The 20,920-nt window shown below is 39.6% G+C and overlaps 1 protein-coding gene across 19 annotated transcripts in view; it reads left to right on the forward strand.

Annotated features, from left to right (window-relative positions):
- Positions 1–20,920, forward strand: part of MSI2 (musashi RNA binding protein 2) — a 2,403,248-nt gene that overhangs the window by 2,223,680 nt on the left and 158,648 nt on the right. For 14 of the 19 annotated variants that reach the window (XM_044054616.1, XM_044054614.1, XM_044054627.1 and 11 more), the window contains one exon: positions 15,866–16,042. The exons of the other annotated variants lie outside the window; for them this stretch is intronic. In XM_044054616.1, coding sequence (XP_043910551.1) covers positions 15,866–16,042 — 177 coding nt within the window. The remainder of the gene's footprint in view (positions 1–15,865; positions 16,043–20,920) is intronic. 19 annotated transcript variants of the gene reach the window in all.

The following is a 20,920-nucleotide window of genomic DNA, read 5'->3' on the forward strand; positions in this document are numbered from 1 at the left end:
TAGTCGCACAAGTGTGTTGCAACATTTTAAAGGTAAACCTATATATACACATATATATATATATATATATATATATATACATAAAATATATATATATATATATATATATATATATATATATATATATATATATATATATATATATATATATATATATATATATATATATATATATATATATATACACACACACACACATATATATAAACTTAGTGCTCTATGCAGGCATGGTATAAACTGTAGCACCTGTTTGCTACAGTTTATAAGAAGAAATGTTTTTTAAGTAAAACAAGAGTGCCTAGTGTTCTGTGCAGGCAAGGTATAAACTGTAGCAAACATTAGATGCAATTTTTTTTCAGTGCACAGAAATGTGTGTGTTTTGCACCTGATTGGTATGCTAGTAGAAGCAATGTCCTTTTTTTTTCTTTTTTTTGCTCTTCAGTGGAAGAGTGGGGGGGCATGAATCTGTATTAAGTGATTGGCTTAATACAGTGAAGTCTTTGTTTTTGCTCTTCACTTAGAGCTGAGGAGGTGATGTGCTGACTCATGGTACCAGCACAGGGCACCGGTTGAGCCAGCTAAGCTTCTGTCTGCATCATCCTTTCAGACCTTGCACATGAGCTCATAGAATTCTACTGCCTCTTCTGTCCCAGGAAGGGGAATTGCACAAGTTGGTTCAAAACCACTAGCAAGAGTCAACTATTTCCCTCCCCTTCTTATTCTTTGTGACAGTCTGAGGAAGCCAAGGTTCATGTAATAGAGACTAAAATGGTTAATTGATCTTCCTTTTAAGCAAGCTGCCCTTGGAAGGGGGGACTGTATGCTCCTTGTTTCTGTTCTATAAGTATTAAAACATGTATTTTATGTCAGTGGAAGATTACGTGCACCTTGGGCCCTCGGCAGTTTTCACATCATACCCCCCAACGTACACATTTTTTGGCCATACATAAATACTTTTTTTTATTCACCTTCCTGATTTAAAACCATTGTCTATACCCATCTGGTACAACCACTTGACTGTGCACACTTCAACTGTCCCATTGTGATGAAGAATTACCCCAGTAAAATATTCCAACTTGTTTTTTGCAAATGCATACTACTACTGCAAAGCCAAGCTAGTGACTGTTTAACCTTATCATGACAACCAGTGTCAGCCATTCTTATCCACAGACTGACAGACCTAATACCTAGCAATTATAGCCCTATTGTTGGCTGTGATTGTATGCATCTTAGATGTCTGATATTGTAAAAGATAAAACATTTCACACAAATGTGTATTGGTCTTGCAAAGACTGACTATTTTAGAAAGAGCAAACAAGAGGGCAAGTTACTTTCATCCAGAGAGCCCAACCCCAACCAGCAGTTATAATCACTTTTCTGTGTATACCTCACCTAAAAAATATGATACCTTGTCAGTTCTTATCATAAAATTCAGGGACAGAGGCCCAGAATCAAAGACAATTTTCTCTTGTATACTTAGAAAATTGCTAGAATAACATTTTTTGCATTTTTGTGCATTTTCTCAAAGATATAAAATCTGAAACTCAATTATTAAGTGACTATAGTCTGCGATGATTTGCAAGAAACTGGAAATTTTATGAGGAACAGGCCACAGATATCTGAAAGATCAGAGATGGTTGAAAGGTATGTAATACTAATACCTCACAAAATTCCCAAACAAATGAAAATAGCTGTAAAAATGCAAAATAATAAAAAACGAAAACACAAAATGACTTTATTGCATAAAAATCCAACTGGTAAGCTCTTTCATTGTTACATAATGTATGTAATACTAACTTTGCTTCACATAAACATTAGCCACAAGTATTCCAATTTATTTCACGCGAATGCACATTAGTCCTGCAAAGGCCAGTTAATACAGAAAATTACTGTCATGTAATCCTCGTCTGATTTTGATAAAATAATCTGTCAACATCTTAGCACAGTAATCAGGAGCAAAGCCTCCAAAATAATGAGGGAGAAAATCCCCAAATCAGGGAGAGTCTTTAAATGTTCCTCTTATACACTTAGAAATTTGTTAGAACAACAGTTTTTGCATTGGCATGCACTTTCTGAAGGATATGAAGGCTGAAAATTCCAGTATCATCTTCATTTAGTGACTGCTGTCTTGTAAAATCATGGTGAGTTTCAGTTTTCCTTCACACAAAGACTTGCCAGTGAAGGAGCATTCAGCAAGATTGTAAGTTGTTTTCATCCACAACCAGCTCCCCTCTGCACACATTTATTTACTGTAATCTTCAAAGATTTGCCATAAAATCACAAATTATATGAGGAACATACCAAAAATATAAGGCAAAGTTAAGAATCAACTTTTTTCTCAAAGTAACCTGAGGATAAATATTCCAGTGTATTTCATAAAAAACACCATAGTCCTTATAACGCCAGATTTTAAAATGATCAGGCAACAAGAGAGTAAGTTGCTTTCATCTGCAGCCAGACCCCCCCCCCCCCAAGTTTAGTGGTTGTAGTCCCCAGGGATTTGCAAGAAAAACAAAAACATTATGAAGCACAAACCAATGCATCAGGCAGAATCAGGGACATTTTCTGTTTTGTTTTACGCACCAAAAGTAGCGGGAAGGTAATGTGTACTTTAAACCAAAGAAAGGACAAGCTGCTCTCATCCACAGCTAGTATGTAGTCCTTTTAACACTGTAATTGTCAATGTTATATCTGGTTTCCTGCAACTATACAATTTAATATTTGCAGGCTTCTACCGTTGTCTTCTTCTTCGTGAACCATGGAAAGGCAATTAGAAAGTTGTGCCACTGTGCAGATGATTACTGAGGCATTTTATTTATTTATTTTCAAAATAAAGAAACACTTCTTTCATCAGAAATAAAGTATCATCACCAGCCGTGCTACACATGTTGTCACAATTTGTCTGACGTGTCTTCACACAACAGTGGCATGCTGTAGTAGGCTATGTATTGTCTGGCAGTGCAATACCATTATTTTCTCTAATGCTTCCTTCTGGTATCAGATCCCTGTTGCCTGGCCTTGGGGTGGTGGGTGATATATTATGCAGGGGATGTGTAGCTTGAAATGCAAATGACTGTCTATTTAAGATTTGCATGGCTTGTACTACACACTCTTTCTGGAGAGTTAACTTTGGATAATCACCTCATGGAGGCTAGACTATCCTTTCCATTGTCTGTATTCTGTACTGAGTCTACTAGCAGACATCCAGATGGTGCAGATGTTTTGGTTTGTTCGGCAGATGTACTTTTCTTTCCACAAGTCTGAATCAGTTTCTGACAACAAATGCAGTCTTGGAGGAATGAACACCCATGTGGTCTGTATCACAGGTTGCAGGTGCAGGTGTATTTTAGACTGTGTTGCATCAAGCTTGCTTCTGAAGGGAAGCTCTTTTAGCCTTTCATGTCCCAGAGAAGCACCTCTGTGTAGAGCCTTTACTTTGTCATGTTAGACAACCAGCTACTGGTTTGACATCAGATCAAATACGACTGACTCTGTCTTAGCTGAATACAGAAAAGCCATCCAAAGTATGGGAGGGGGACCATGGTCTCTCAGGTCTTTCTGATGGTAGTCTCCATTCTAAGGGAGTCAGATAGCCTAACACATAAGTCATATACCCAGTACTGTTTTTGGATGTTTGATTTTTGGCCACAATCAAGCATTTCAAAACAATTTAGTGTGTTACAAATAGCATACAGGAAGTACTAATGTAGCATGTGTAGGAACCAACATATGTTGGCATTTCATGTTTTATGGCAAATAATAGTGCTGTATAGTTAAGAAGTACTATATGATTAAATAGGAATTTAACATATGCCCGCCTTCCCCCCTTCTCATTGATTACCTACTGTTGCATAATTTTGGGGGGGAAAAAAGCATGTTGCAGGCTTGTTTTCCATTGCTTTGATACATGATTCTGCAAGACCAGGTGCCAGTTTAGGCATGGTCTTCATTCTTCCAATTCAACAAGCTTTGTTTCTAGACAATATCTACTCCGGTAATTTGTATTTATCCTTTGTGTTTTCCCACTAAATCTTAGAGATGTTGAAGGAAATCCACTAAGAAAAACAAACAGAAGAGCAGTCTGTTTTGGATGTTAAACCGCTCTTTTCTCCCTGCTCATTGTCTTTGTAGAGCCACCTTTATTCAGAACATTCATTTAGATCTGACTTATTCCATTATTGGGCACCATACTTTGCACTCTGTTGACTATGTGGATGGCAGAGTTGCAGTTTTACACAAATTTGTTGAATAGATTGTTAAACGTGTTCTGTATTTAAGGCTTTTTATCAAGAACTTATCCCTGCCACATGACATGATTTTTATGATCAACGTACATATGTGCTATCATTTTGAACCTTCTTCAGTGACTTTCTTGCTTGTTTGTTTTTGTTGGGAATTGGTCTCTTTGTTTACCACCCTCTCAGTCCATAGAATTTCAGAGTGATAGATTCACATATTGAAGGACCCCATCTTTGATTTAAGTTGTGATGGGATGTTTTTTTTAGATTCAACCTCTAATATGTCTTGAATGTCATTTATAAATGTAGACCTGAATTCATTATCTCTTTCTTATGGCACATAATAAAAACATTTGGCATGCATCGATTGTATCCCTTCAGTTGTGAATATAGTAAGTATACTGACGTTGTTGAGAGAGTAGGCCATTAAGTAAATTGTTTAATAACCTCTTCTCCTAGCAGGAAGCCTGAGAATTATGGCTAATTCAGCCAGGAGACTGTCCATTGAAAGGGTGCTGCCTGTAATGCTTAATTTATAACAGTGTCTAAAGCATTTGTGCATATGGCTGAAATGTGGTCTTTAGCATGCACATTTATGAAACAGTGCAGCAGCATTTACAGCTGAGTGCAGCATTAGTAGTATCCAATAGATGAATCGCCGCATTTCTGATTCTTGGCAATTCTTGCTTCATTCTTCCAATAACACTAGTACTGCTTCTGTCATCATAGATCCATGGCTTACTCATTCACCTTCTCTTTCCAGTCTGCTAGCTCTCAGAGTTCTGTTACAGTATAGCAATTACCTCATGTTTAGTGACAAATCTTTACTTTTGGACCACTCTGATTCCATATGCAAGCGCTGTAAATACTTTTTTTGAAGGCTTGTAGGCAACACATGTGGCTTAGAGGGATAAAGGTCTGAACAGGCAGCCAAAATTTGGCTAGCAGCTTGGACACTTGACTGCACTGCCAAGGAAAATGGGGGAGGCCCATCCTGGGGTGGAGGGGCAGAGCCAGATATACACACTGCTACTGTCTGTGCGAGCAAGGGTGGCCGTACAGAGGAGTGTGTTTTGAGGCAGGCATTAGACTCTCCAAGCTTCCAGTGGTTGTTAGCCTTCATAACGAGTATGCAGAAGTGTGCACTCACAAGGGGATGACATTATGGGCTACCTCGATGATGAGGTTCATTCATCCATCTGTTCAGGATGTGGGTCAACTCTATCAAAGCACTGTTGTCACCTGTATGCCAGCTGGAGCAATAAGCACTGACATGGCTGCCTAAAATATAGCTGCCCTCAGATGACTCTCACCTCAGAATGAGCATGGTCTGATCAAAGGCATTAGATGATTTTAGGCAGTACACCTTACAGAATTTGCAGTATCACTGTTGAGCTCACCGTCTGTCTCCAGGGAAGGGAAGGAATGTTACTGGTGTTGAGCAGTGTTTTACGTTCACTAAGGCTGGTGCAAACTTCAGAGATATGTTAACAGTGGTTATTCTAGGGGGAATGCAGCATGTCTCCTAGGATGAGGTGGTTAACTGACCTTCTTGCTTTTCCAGAGATGGAGTACATCTCTTGACTCATGACCATTGCTTACTGGCTGCTGTCATACTGCCTTTTTTTAGACAAATTTCAACTTATGGACATTGTAATTTGGGTAATATAGCCAAACGTGAGGCATTCCGTTAATGTGAAGACACATATCTCTGCTGTTGTAGATACATGGTTCCCATGGAAAGACAGCACTCTCGTCTTGTCAGGATTCAGCACATAACATGTGTTCAGGTCCAAAGAGAGCTTTAGGGTTCATATCCATCTTTGTTGGAGAGCCTGTTGCTTTGTGATGCATCATACGTGATGCTGTACTGCTACTAGTAACTCTCAGTAAACTTACCATCATATAATTTCCACTTATATGTCCTTTTATGTACCTCCCTGTATGCATGTTCATTATCTACATTAGATCAAAAAGCTCTTACACAAAACAAATACACTTACTATGGATGACTTACCCACCCCATTATACACTAGCATACCTGTATAACCAGGAACAAATATGCAAAAAGATTCCTCAGTTTTATGAATGCCCGTTTTCTGTTGTAGTCCTGCCCAGTATGGATGCTAGCCTTTTTGACCTTATCCTTTATTTATTATTTACTATTTGTTCACCAGGTAAGTGGACTGTTTGCCGGCTTCTTCCCTCCTTATACCATCACTGGTGTTACTACCCCCTAATAAAAATCTGACCTCGTAGCAGTAGTCCTCTCTCTTAAAACACACTCTGAAACCCCTAGAACTCCATAGTGTTTTACATTTACTCTAAAACAAACCTCCTCCTCTTTGTTAGACCTTCTAGAAATCTGTAAATAGTGCAGTTCTCCAAATAATCAGGTATCTGATGCTGTTGCACACCACTGGATTTTATTCAGTTGTGGGCAAATACATCAAAAGAGTCTGTTTCCTATGTGCCATAAGAATAATAACAAGTTAAGAAATAACCCTGCATAGTGGAAATCTGTCATAATTACAACCAAAATAAAAAAAAAAACACCTTAAGTCTCTCTCTCTCTCTCTAACAGCCTCTGTCCAGTATAAAAGGGACTTACAGCTAATAAGTAAAACCCTCAAGCATGACATCAGGGAATGTAAGGCCAGGTACATATTCAGTGGTGCTAACAGCTTAAAGGCAAGCGCCCAATCTGGTGGACCCCAGCCATAAAGAAAAATAACAACAAGAGGAGAAAGCTACTACAAGATAGAGCAAAATCCCTAAAAGGGAAGACATCTCTGATCAATACTAGTAAAAAACTACGATCACTCATAAAATCATCCAAGGCCAACCTTGAGAGAAAAATCGCCAAGGACTCAAAAGACAATCATAAGGCCTTCTTTAGCTATGTTAGAAATCTGGGTGGAAACTCCCAGATATGCTCAGAATTAGTCCAAAATGATACAAAAATCACTGAACCCACAGACATTGCAAACATACTGGCAGACAGGTTCAGTGAAAATTTCTCCCCTCCCTCCCCCCCAAAAGGAGAAATATCTATCCCAGCAGAGTGTAGCCTCCCAATCATCTCAAATGCCCAGGTGAGAGTTGCTCTCTCTAAAGCTAAAAGCACAGCATCAATGGGACCGGATGGTGTCCCCGGCTGTGTGCTATACGAACTCAATGAGGAACTAAACCCACACATAAGGCTGCTGTTTAATCTTAGCCTTACCACAGGATACGTACCCAAAGAGTGGCGTACGGCAACTGTGGTCCCACTCCACAAAGGCGGTGCTTCTACGGACTCTGGTAATTACCGCCCCATAAGCTTAACAAGCCTGGTCTGCAAAGCTATGGAGAGGATCATAATGGAACTTATAAATAAAGACTTAGGGGACCTACAGACATTGGATCCTACCCAATTCGGCTTTGTCAAGGGCAGATCATGCCTCTTGAACTTGGTCGACTTTTTTGAAACAGTCACCAAGGCCATTGATGAGGGTAAGGCAGTTCACACAGCCTACCTTGACCTTGCAAAAGCTTTCGACACAATACCCCACTCGGGTATCATAGAAAAGCTCACCAGCTTAAATGTAAACCCATATGTCACAAGATGGGTTGCAAACTGGCTCAAGGACAGAACCCACAGGGTTAGAGTTGCTGGTGCCATGTCAGACTCCAAGCTGGTCACAAGCGGTGTCCCACAGGGCTCAGTCCTGGGCCCCCTCTTGTTCGGCATCTACTTTTCAGAAGTGCAGGCAAACATAGGAGGATTGTGGCTGACAAAGTTTGCAGATGACTGCAAACTGGGCGAAATAGTTGAAAATCCATCAGACACAGATATCCTTCAGAGAGGTCTCATAGAAATGGATAACTGGTGCCAGAGCCATGGCCTTAAGCTAAACGCCAAAACATGTATAGTCATACCCTTTGGTAAAAACAAGGTAACCCCAAGTTACCACATAGGTGGCAATCCATTAAGCACAGAAGAGGTTGTCAGGGACCTGGGGACCCAAGTTGACAGTAACCTTTCTTTTGACACTCACATTGCCAAAGTGGTTAGGAGGACCTTCTACATTGCCCACCTGATTATGAAGATATTCACATCCAGATCAAGGGAGGTCATTGTTCCCCTGTACTCTTCACTTATCAGACCAATGATTGAGTACAATGCCCCATTCGGAATGTATCTTACCCGACACCTGCAGCAATTGGAAATACCCCAAAAGTTTCTCACCAAAAGGATAAAGGGGCTCAAAAATATGCCATATGCTGCCCGACTGAAGAAACTCCAGCTCTATTCAGTCGCATACCGTCTGCTCAGAGGTGACCTGTGCCTAACATACAAGGCCATGTCCAACCCGAAATTAATGGACATGCTCCACCTCAAAAAATCCAAATCCACCAGAGCCACAAGAGCAAGAGACTTAAACCTCAACACGGATATAAATAGGACGTGCTGGAGGGACAGATTCATCACCCAGAGACTCCCTATGCTGTGGAACAGAATCCTGGTCCATGTGAGACAGAGCACCTTGCTGGCTCTGTTCAAGAGGAATCTTGACCAGTGGATGGGAGATCGTAGGTTTACCCCGGGGATCATCTCTGTATCACTGCTGGACAGAGGCACGACAAACTAATGGGTATAGTATTCTTCAACCTAAGGGGTGGTGAAAGCCACACAACTCTGGCTAGGCTTATAAATGCCCTAGGGCAGATAGCCTAGTATGAACCTATGAACCTATGAGATAACTGCCCTCAGTTATACAATGAAACTTGAAATGAAGCTTATTTCTGTGGTAAACTTACTTCAAATGAAGTACCTCTCTGAAACTGACTTTATTGGTGGTGTTCTCACAATGAACTTCTTTGCCAGTTCTGCACCTAAATCCAACCATATGTCTCTCCAATTACCATCTATCCCTTTTCTCCAAAAATAACCTTGGACCAGGTTATAGCTTCACTAGTCAAAACCAAAAAATACTAGCTGCTTGGAACCTGATAATATCCCAACCTCTCTGCTACTGAATTTCAAGCACCAGTTTTCCAGCCCCTCTTTCTCCCATAAACTACTTATTGTTGTCTCCACAGGTTATGTCCCCGAAGCATTGAGAGTGGCCATAGTGGTGCCATTACATAGAGTTGGTCCTATGACAGAACCTGGAAATTATAAACATGTTAGCCTCACAAAGTATCATCTGTTAGAAAGTGTGTAATTGCTGAGCTGACAAACAGAAACTTAGCTGACCTACAAATCCTGAACCCAAATCAGTTTGAATTTGTAAAATAAAGATCATGCTTAGTAAACCTTGTCTATTTCTTGGAAAAAGTGTCACTGAAACCCTAGACTAGAGGCTAGTAGTCCACACTGCTTACCTTAATTTTAGCAAGGCCTTTTGACACCATGCCACTAATACTGGTCTCATAGATAAACTCTCCCAACTTAACATAGGTTCATAGGTGTGTACTTGACTAATGGTCCTGGAGCCTTTACAAGCCTAGCCCATAGAAATGCCCTGGCATTCTGCCTGTTTGTATGCAGTCTACTAGATAGCCAGTTGGCAATTAGGCAGAACTCACACCATTAAGGTAGGGGGTATCTCCTGTAGCCATTAAAGTGTCACCAGTAGGGTTCCACAGGGCTGCGTCTTGGGCCCCTTGATGCTCAGTATCTGCTACTTAAAAGTGAAGGCAGCTGTCAAGGATATGTGGCTAATAAATTTGTTGATGACTGCAAACTGGATACAGTTTTGAAATTGCTGTTATACACTCAGGTATGTCAGCAGGGCCTGGATCAGACTGATGCCTGATATGCAAGTCATGGGCTCACCATACGTTTAGAAAAATAGTAGTCTGTTTACTTTGGGGGAAAGGCACCATCTCTCACTCTTACCACAGTGCTGGTACCCCTCTGGAAAATAGATATAATTACCCAGGACCTGTTTTGTAATAAAGCTCATTTGGGCAATCTTACTGTAGTTCAAAGTCAGAGAATCACTGGTGTAATTAGAGTGATACAAGTATGAGTAGTGTTTGGACTCACAAAGGGATTTGCAGTGAGTGATGGTATGAATCAGGGTTCAGTTCTGAGCCCACTCCTCTTCTTATAAGTGATGGGCTACATCAGCAAACAGATCAGAGAGGATAGATTAGCTAAGCTGCTGTATGCATGTGATGTAGCACTGCAGGCAGACTCTGAACAGGACCTTCAGCAAATGGTATGAGGCTGGAATGCAAAACTGAAGGCATTAAGGATGAAACTGAGTACAGACCTGACAGTGGTCCTGGCAGCAAATGGGGGAATCAGAAGAAGCTGAAAATTGAGATAGAAAAGGAATAATGGTGGAGCAGGTTAATAGTTTCAGGTGTCTGTGAGGGGTGGTTGAGGAGAAGGGAGACCTGATTGAGGAGGTCAAATCAAGACTTAGAAGTGCTGCATCCAGTTTTTGTAAAAAGATAGTATAAAACAGATACAACAGAAACATGTCAAAGAAAAGTTAGAAGTACAAAACAATGGTGCGGGCAGTATACTTGTAGAGCTCAGAAGCCTGGGTAAGGAAGGTAGAGCAGCTTGTTTGTAGAAGTTTGAGGTGATGAAGATGAAGTGTCAGTGATAGGTAGTGTGATGCACACTGTGAGGCAGACGAAGGAATGAGGACTTTTAGAGCTGAACCCAAAGTATCCCCAACTGTAGAAAAGGTCAAGGAGAACAAATTTCAGTAACTCAGTCACATGTGCAGACAAGCAGACAGTGGTTTGGTAAAGTAGATATGAGTGAGAGAGAAAGGAGGAGTCAAGTACCCCTATTCAACAAATACAAAATAAATAAATAAAAAGGACATCCGGCCAACTGATAGATGGATAGATTGTGTGAGAAAAGACCTATAACAGTTGGGCATAACTGTCAGAAGAAGGTAGGAAAGTGGCAGTGAATTGAGAGAGGTGGCAAATATTAACAAGATACCCTGACCCCATATAATTTATTTTTAAAAAGTAGGAGGAGAAGGATCGGATATGTTTCTTGGTAGCAGTCTTTCACACTGTACAAACTCTTCTTCAAACTCTGCAAACATGACAAGGTATCGTATATACATACAGTCTTAATTTAAGAGGCATTTTACTTTGTGTTACTAATGGAAACAACACAAACAGTATTAAATATTCAAAAAGGAGGAAACAAAGAGCCGACTGACCAAAGATCTCCATGTCTCACTTGTGGTTAGGAGGTTCCTTTACCTTACTGTTCTGATCTGAACAGAATATCTCACACAGGTCCCATGCAGTTATGGTCACTGTATGCTCTTTCCTTATTTGACTTATCCTTTTATACAATGCCCCTTTTGGAATGTACCTTATAAAGCACACTGACCAGTTCAAAAGACCCCAAAGGCTTCTAACCAAGAACATTTTTAGATAATTTAAGATGCACTGAATGGCTAAAAGCTGTATCCCTTTACTGCGTTGGTTATTTACTCCTGAGGGTGATCATTTGTCAGCCTCTCAGGCACTGAAACTCTACTCAGTTGCTTTCTCCAGTTTCCCAGCAGTCTGTCCAATGCTCATGCTAAAGACTCTGATCTCTGCTGTATGATCTACAACACACTGAAGTGAAACATTTGTAGAGCAGCACATTTCCTGCCTTAGGAATGCACTCCCTCTACATTCAGAAAAGAAACACACTGTCTGCTTTCAAAACTGGACTTGATGATTGAAAGAAAGACTACAACTCATGCCTGTCATGTTATGAAATAATTTTCAAGAGTTAATTAATATACTGTCAATACTAGAGTTGTCACAACTAAACTTCTGAATGGCCCTTGTGCTCTAAGCTTAATGTGAACTTATTTACCTGTACCTCTGCCTTTCTAAGTATCGCTAAATCTAAAGTAATTGTGTTCACAATAATTTGCATTTTTGTTAAACTTGAACAATTTGGAAAAAAAAAAAAGAATGTCAGTTCCAATCATGTGCAGTTGTCATGCATGGTGCACTACAATCTCCTGGCAGTTGACCCTTACATTTTACAGTACTCTTAAGTCAATCCCCACTTATACAGTAACCACAACCTAGAATGAGGAATTTAAATTTAATTTTGAGGTTATTTTCTTCTGTGTATGCAAACCATAGCTCTTTGGGCTTCCATATGCACTCTGATATTTTACCAAACTATTGATTTAGAGCAGTGACAATCAAGTGAAGTGATAGTCAGAAAAGCCTTCTTGATAATTTCTGCCTCCTGCTTTTGGAATGTTTGATATGGTTTGTGTTTTTCCCACACACACAACAAAATGGCTCTTAAAATAAGATTGTATTGATGTATGATAATTTGTCTTGTTTGCAGATCTTCAGGAGTATGTACAATGTGAATAGCTATCTCACCCCACTTGTGCCTAATTGTGGATCACGTTTCCCATGGCAGGTCTGCCTTCTTCACAGTTAGCTTATGTTAGAATAATTTACATTTGTAATCTAATGAATATTTTTGTCTGTTATTTTTTATAGACTGTAATTAGTTATACTGGTGTAAAGAACTGGGGATCATTAGGGAGTGCACATAATCCTGTCAAAGGGGGTGTAGTTCTGTTAATATGGAGAGTTATATGAAAGGGCATTAGAGAATGGAAGTAGTTAGTAGTCCACTATGATTTGCCCTCTTGATGACCTATTCATGTAGTAAGTACATACTAGTATTTCAGAATTTGTGATATCTAGAAGTTGGTCCTGTGAAAATGAATTGTTTACATTCCACATTTGTACCCCAGACTCCAGATAAGCAAATAATGTTATCCTAAAAGAATGGCTCTGACTGTAGCCAGGACTCTTATTGAGTAAATTTCAGTGGTGAGAAACCATTTATATTTGAGGACATTTCCACAGTGAACATTAGAAGATTTTTGCTTAACTTGTTGCTACTGCTGTGGCATTATTTTAAAGCTAACTCATGTCACCAGCAGTGATATATTGTACATTCTATTAATATGTAGCTGATCACTACAATCTTTACAAATGTAAGTTATTTATTCTCTGCTGAAAAATTTTGTAAATGGGAAAAAACTTGTAGTAGCAATTTAAGAATATTGCTGTTAAAAACGTGGGAGCAATTTAAGAATTTCAAACAGGTGAGTACATGCATTGATTCTTCAAAAGAATCCAGTGCATTTGAAAGGAAGTTTGGTCACAGGAAGGAAGATAGAGAGATTATATTAGTGTTGCACTCTGTGTCTGAACCTAATTATAAGTAGTGAGATATCAGAGGCATGTTCAGTGGGTGTAAGAAACAATTGGCAGTAAATTAGAAATTATTTGTAACTAGGGAAGTCAGGTACAAAAAGGTCAGGAAGTCATTTCTAAGGCAGCATTTTTCTTCATCTTTCTGTATAATCTGCTCCCACATTTTAAATCTTCGTGTGAAAAAATTAACACTTTGTCAGGGTTGATGAACTGCTTGACACTGGAGCCCTGCTTTCTCTTTGGCCTTGGCACATGCTCATTTGTAACTAATCCAGTCTAATCTCACAAATGAATGATCATATGAGATCCGAGATATTTCAAAGTGAAATACTGCAGAAAAAAAAACATTGATTTTGTAAATCTGTACTACAGAAGGTGAAGGAAGTAAAGTAGAAAATAAGACATGTAGCTTTTATCCCAGAGCGAGATGTAACCATGTCACTGCCTCCTAGTCATGTATAGCTTATTATAGTAGTTCTGCTTTAAAGTACTAAGTAAATGATGGATTTTAGTGCATAGATCCTAAGAGTCCTGTCTTTTCATATTGTTTTAAGAGGAAAAGCTACATAGCTGTAAAACCAAGTTACGTCCCAAATCATTCAAAAAAAAATATGAAGAATACATACAACTGCTCTTAGTGTAGGCTGATTTAAAATGCCACATGTTTTACATTATCTTTTTTCCTCAAGTGTTCTTGTGTAGTATAGCTAACAAATGGGCACTGTTATGAAATGTTGTTAGCCAGAATTTGATCTTAGCCTGACTGGAACAGTTTTTTATGAGACAGGGCCTAAGGTATCATCTTGTCCTTGATATGAAGTGGCCCGTTCAGTGGAGGTGAGGGGGGAGGGGAACAGTTTCTGCCGAATGTCGGGATGGTAGGCTTTGTGTGGGGTGTTTGTGAGGAGAGAAATCTTGGCAGTATATTACTCATATGTGATAGGCTTGTGTATTTAGAGTGCTTCAGGCAGTCAGTTGAAAAACTTAGTTCAGATGTGTGGTGTGCGTGTCTTTGTATGCTTACATACTTCACTAATAGGTAGGTCATGTGGGAAGCCTGTTTGTGGTAGTTAGTGAGACACTGGGCTGCACTGAGGGAGAGAAATTAGTAGTAAAATAGCAAAAAAAAAAAAAATGATTTTCCTTGTGTTTATCGAGTTAGTGTAGCTTCAGCAAAAATGCTTGGCTGTGACTATTTAATCTCCATAACAGCGTAAATCTGCGACAGGTGTGATCCCTAGGAAAATAACTAGATTGTTGTTGGATTAGCAACCAAATATTTGTGTAGAGACACTGTAGTATCTTAATACTTGTAAGACTGAGGAAACGAAGATGGGACAATTAAAAAAAAAAAAGAGCTGTTTTAGTTATTAACATAGAGCTTGTCTGTACTCTCTCATTTGCAAGTGGGCTTTGCCCAGTAGAGAAAACTGGTTAACAAAGTTTAAATAAATAAGTCTGCCTGGTTTCAGTATTTCAGAGAAAAGACATGAAGAAGTGCTCAGTAACAAGGAGGTCACAGTCTGAAAATGGATAGGTGGCACTTAGAATATTTTAGTACTTTGTCTAACAGACTAGGATAAGTACATACGTCAAACTTACTGATGAAGTACTAGATTCCTAAGCTATTAGAGGGGCTTAAAGTAGTAACTAGGACAGTGTAGAAGGGTGTAGAATGTTGGATAACAGACTTCTTCAGGTTGTTCAGTTGGCATTATACATGTAATGCACAGAGAACAATTGTCATTTAATATCAAATTCTGTGGCATGAGATTTTTTTAAGGCTGGACCAAACAAGACATTGTTTTTGTCCAAAGTAAAATATTTTTCAGTACTACCTCACTTTCAGATGGTGCACAAGATACTGTGTCTTGCTTTTATTTGTACTTGGACTTTTGTTGCATTACTCTGTTTACTTTTTAATATAATACACTATTATTTAGAGTACAGCAAATACTGTAGTCATTGACCAGGCTTACCTTACATAGTAGTCGATGACCAAGTTACCTTACATTATTAAGTGCTCCAGGCTGGCAGCTAGTGCCTGTGCCTCTCACTGGAGGTCAGTATGGAGGGAGAAACATGATTATCAGGAATAACCAACCCACTGGCACAAACGTAATCAGTGTAATTTTGTGTAATGAAGTCTTAAACAAGTCTTCCCTTGATTATTTTTAAATCCTGCAATGTTTTAGCTTATGCAGATTTGAGTGGAGAATGCATTGCCATATCTTATAACAGGCGGTAATATTTACTGTAGACAGTACACAGATCGTTTTAATGAAAACTGTGATTTCTAGTATTTTTCTCTGCTTGACTCTGTTGGAACCTGAGTGAGTGGAGGCTGTTAACTGAACTGAAGTGATAACTACCCCCAATGATAGAGTCACTGTGTCTCCCAGGGTTCCTAGATTATGGGTACTATCCATCGCCCGATGACCAACGGGCTTCGCTATCGTTTGCGGATTACGTGTCCATGGTGCCTCAGGCTACCCAGATGTTTCGTAACGAACATGCTGCTTCAGCAAGTAACTCCCCCCTCCACCATCTTCCTAGCCCGGATCAGTTTAAGAGGCCAGGTTCGTATAGAGTTTTTTTTTTATTTTCAGAGTAATGAAAAGGCAAAATACTGAAATATTTTGTGTGGCATAAAGCAGGATCTATGTGTTTATTAACATTTAGGTGGGAAAATGTACTTTTTGAAACTGTTATCCTTTTTAGATTTCCTTTTCCTGATAGCTTTATGATTGCTGTGAAAAGCTTTGCTGGGTTCAAATTTTATGCAAAACCAAATTGTAATGAAGCATAATAATGTACACAGAAATAACCATTTAGGCTACTTGCCACACTTTTTTTTGTTGGTAAATTTAAATTATTTTTTGGAGAAGGAGGCAAGTAATATTACAGGTTTAATAAGAAGCTTGAGTTAATATAGATGAGTGATTGCTTTTGAAGTCTTTGTTTTAAAGTGACAGAACAGTGTTTTTAAATACTTTGGTGACTTGGAACAGCTGAAGTACAGAACCCTTTTGTCAAAGGCTATGCTACATTGTGTATTTGTGTAAAGCAGTATTTATGTCCATTCTCATCAGTTTTGATTTATCAAGCTGTAATTGTGTGTGTGTGTGGGGGGGGAGGCACTTGGTTCAATAAATAATGAACAAGGACTATAGCCTGTAGCTAGGTATTGCCTTGCCTGCTAGGCAGACAAGAGGGAAATGCATTATTTGTTACCAATTTTGTCACTGAGTTTTGCACTGCATTTTGATGACATGAATTGCCGGACTTTTGTTGACTTGGCATATTCTTTTTATACCTCTCCCCCTACACACACACACACACACACACACACACACACACACACACACACACACACACACACACAGCTGGAAAGGTGTTGCTTGCCAAAATGGCAAACAGGAAGCTGTACATTGTTTTCATTATTTTTTTAGAACTTAGTGGGTCATTTACTTTTTGGTGATGTGAGGAATTGGACTGCTGTTGACTAGGACTGTTTTTATACACACACACACACAGAGCAAAATATTGTTTCTTCCTGTGTAGTCTAGATTTAAGTGGCTAGACTACCACAGTGCAACACTGTGGCTAAAATGAAAATATTCTGAAAATGGCAATACCATATCATTAGTAAAGAGTGGACTTGGTCAAGGATTTCTGTCGCAACTGCTGCCAGTGGGAAATGGAAATACTGTCTTGCACAATACAGAATTTCTCCATTTTTAACCCCGTGATCCAGAATTGTCTTTGCTGTCCTTAATCTCTTGAGAATATTACAAATGTGATAAACAAATAGCTCTTTTCCAACTTAACTGTACTGTAAAAGTAGAATGAGCACAGTTTCGCTGCTGATTTCTAGTTAAAAATAATATCTACTACTAAAGTATTTAGGTTAGACCATACCTCGCACTTCAGACTCACCAAATATTATCTTTTTAATATTTCACTTTTCCTGGGTTTTCCTTAATTGTTGGTTTAATGGGAATCAAAAAGTAATTTTCCTTTCACAGTTAAAGTAAAAAAAATGGTAACCATATGTTATGAAAGTCTGCAAATAAAACCACTCATGGTCCATAGCTGAGATCAATGTTTGCTGTTGTCAGCTTTCAAGGCAAGTACATACAGGTGTGCTGTTTTCATCCTTCCATAGGTGAACTCCTTGTAGTACGAACAGGTTATAAAATTCATTGCCAGAAATTCTGTTTACGGAAGGACAGACTTGCATTTGAATTTGCCACCATGCAACTGACTCACATAGGTAGGTTCATAGGTAGATACTAGGCTATCGGCCCTGGGGCCTATACAAGCCCAGCCAAAAAGGTACCCTGGCTTTTGCCACCAAGAAAATTATTTTCCTGTGCGACTGTCGAGCAGAGCCACAGAGGTGATCCCCGGGGTGAATTTCCTATTTCCCATCCAATCATCAAGATTTTTTTTGAAGAGTGCTAATGAGGAGCTTTGTTTGATATAGATAGGTAGTTTATTCCAGAGTATGGGAAGTTTCTAGGACAGGAATCTGTCCCTTTGGCATGTTCTGTTTATTGTGGTGACAAGGTTTAGGTCCCTAGAGCGTGTAGCTCGGAGGGATTGGGATTTCTTTAAGTGGAGCATGTCCAACAGCTCCGGGTTTGACATAGTTTTTTATGTTAGGCAAAGATCACCTCTGAGTAGGCGATATGCGATGGAGTAAAGCTGGAGTTTTTTGAGACGGTCTGCATAAGGCATCTGTTTGAGGCCGGTAAACCTCTTTGTGAGGTATTTTTGCGGCCTTTCCAGTTGTTGTAGATGTCTTGTGAGGTACATACCAAAAGGGGCGTTGTACTCTATAATGGGTCTAATGAGTGATGAGTAGAGGGAAACAATGACCTCTTTTTTTTTCTGGATGAGAAACCTTTTGTGATGAGGTGTGCCACATAGAAGGATTTCCTGACTACTGTGGCGATGTGATTATCAAAGGAGACTACTGTCCACCTGTGTCCCAAGATCTCTTATCACACTTTCGGTGTTAAGTATACTACCACCTATGTTGTGGTTCATGGGTACAGAGTTTTTACCAAAGGGGATGACAGTACACTTTTTGGCATTGAGCTTAAGGCCATGGCTTTGACACCAGACATCTGTCTCAGTGAGGCCCTTTTGTAGGATGTCCACATCGTTACGAGTTTCGATTATGGCTCCTAGTTTGCAGTCATCTGCAAACTTTGTTAGCCAAAGACCTTCTGTGTTAGCCTGTACTTCAGAGAAGTAGATCCCAAACAGGAGAGGACCCAGGACTGAACCCTGTTGTACTCCACTTGTCACTGGTCTGAAGTCGGATTTGGAGTCTGCTACTTTCACAGTGTGGGTTTTGTCAGTGAGCCAGTTGGCAACCCATCTTGTGACATAGGGATTTATACCTAGTTTAGTGAGTTTATCTATAATTGCAGAGTGGGGGATGGTGTCGAAAGCCTTGGCAAGATCTAGATAGGCTGTGTGAACCTACCTCACCCTTGTTTACGGCTTTGGTGACTGCTTCCATGAAGTCTATCAGGTTTAGTTGACATGATCTGCCTTTTACAAACCCGAACTGGGTGGGGTCCAGAGTTTGGAGATTACCAATGTCTTTGTTTATAAGTTCCATGATGATACATTCCATGGCCTTGCAGACCAGGCTCATCAGGCTAATGAGGTGGTAGTTCCCGGGGTCCGTGGTGGCTCCCCCCTTGTGGAGTGGGATAACTGTTGCTGTGCGCCATTCAGCAGGCACAAAGCCTGAGGTGAGGCTATGATTGAACATGGTACTTAGGTGGGGTGCCAGTTCATTCTGTAGTTCATGTAGAATGCAGCTTGGGATGTTGTCTGGTCCCATGGATGCTGTGTTCTTGGCTTTGGAGAGTGTGGTTTTTACCTGTGCAGCCGTGATTACAGGAACTTTGCATTCTTCTGGTATAGAGATGGGCTCTTTAGGGGGTGAGAGGGGGGTAAGGTTAGCACTGAACCTATCTGCCAGGATGTTGGCAATATCAGTTGGGTCTGTATATTTAGTGCCATTGTGCTGTAATTCAGACCAGATCTGAGTGTTGCCATTGAGATTCTTGACATAGCTATAGAATGCTTTGTGGTTGTCTTTAGAATCATGGCGATTTTGTTTTCGTAACTAGCTTTGGAGGATTTTATCAGGGATCGCAGCTTCTTACTGAGGCTGACCAGGGAGCTTCTCCCCTCGTGGGAATTTACTCTCTTTTGCAACAGTTTCTTCCTTCTGTTGTACAGTTTGTTTATGGCAGGGGACCACCAGATTGGCTTCCTTTTTTTTTTTGGAGGCTAGCACGATCCATGCACTCGTGTAAGTGCTTATAAAGTGCAATTGTGTAGGATTCAGTAGTCGTAACTGTATTGTACATCTGCATGGGTGAGTCGTAACTGTATTGTCCATCTGCATTCTGACATTAGTTCAGATTAGTACAGATACAATAACATTAGACAAAAGTTATTGTATCTGTAATTGTTTTTATTGTATTGTACAATGTTCCTGGAGCTTTTCTCCCTGGACCTCCGCTGAAAAAGAGCTGTTTTGTTGCTCAGTCAGACTTTTCCTGGTCAACAAGTGTAAAATAAATAAAAATAAAATAAATTAGTCTAAGCCAAATAGGTTTTTGAAAGGAAGTAACCCTAAAGTCACAGTTCTAGGTTGCCTGCAACCTCTGTGGTTGGCCTTTGGAATCTTCAGTCATCCTTGTGTGTGTGTGTGTGTGTGTGTGTGTGTGTGTGTGTGTGTGTGTGTCTTGTGCTCATCGACCACTAGGATTGAGATGATTGATATGCGCAAGACCGTTCAGTAGAGAAAGAAGAATATTTTGCTGTCTTCTTGTAAATGTAAAATGTTTTAATTTTGGTTAACCTTTGAATATTCTTTTCTATTGTTTACATTAATTTTTATCTTTTTTTTCTATTCCTTATTCATTTTTTCACATGTATACTGTGCAGTTATTGTAAAATGAAAAGTTTATCTCATGGCAATTTTTTTTCATCTTTATTACTTAGTCAGTGTTGGGGTTTAGTACTTCACTAAACAGTTGATGTATGTAATCTTGACCTCAGACTTGTTGATTTGTCTGATATTTGCCTGGGGGTTGAACCTTTTGTACCTTGTATAATAAGTGGATTTTCCTGTATTCGTCTACTAGTATCTTTTGTTAAATCTCTAGGGCTTGTGTCCACTAAGACGTTAACCTATCATTCCTGCACAAGGGTTTGAGGTATCATTTCCTGTAAGTTCCTAGTTCGACTTTAGTCCTTTTCATAAAATTTCAGCAAAGCTAGCAGCTTGCAGTTAAAGACCCATGTATGTTAAAACAGGAAATCGAAATTAAAATTGTGATAGCATGTTCTGCTCTTGTACCTGAATAACATTGTGATATTGTTACAGCTTATGTAAGACCTTCCTGCTTCATTTTCTA

The sequence above is a fragment of the Protopterus annectens genome, chromosome 13.part0 (assembly GCF_019279795.1).
Source record: "Protopterus annectens isolate FY-2018-M chromosome 13.part0, PAN1.0, whole genome shotgun sequence".
Taxonomy (NCBI): Eukaryota; Metazoa; Chordata; order Ceratodontiformes; family Protopteridae; genus Protopterus; species Protopterus annectens.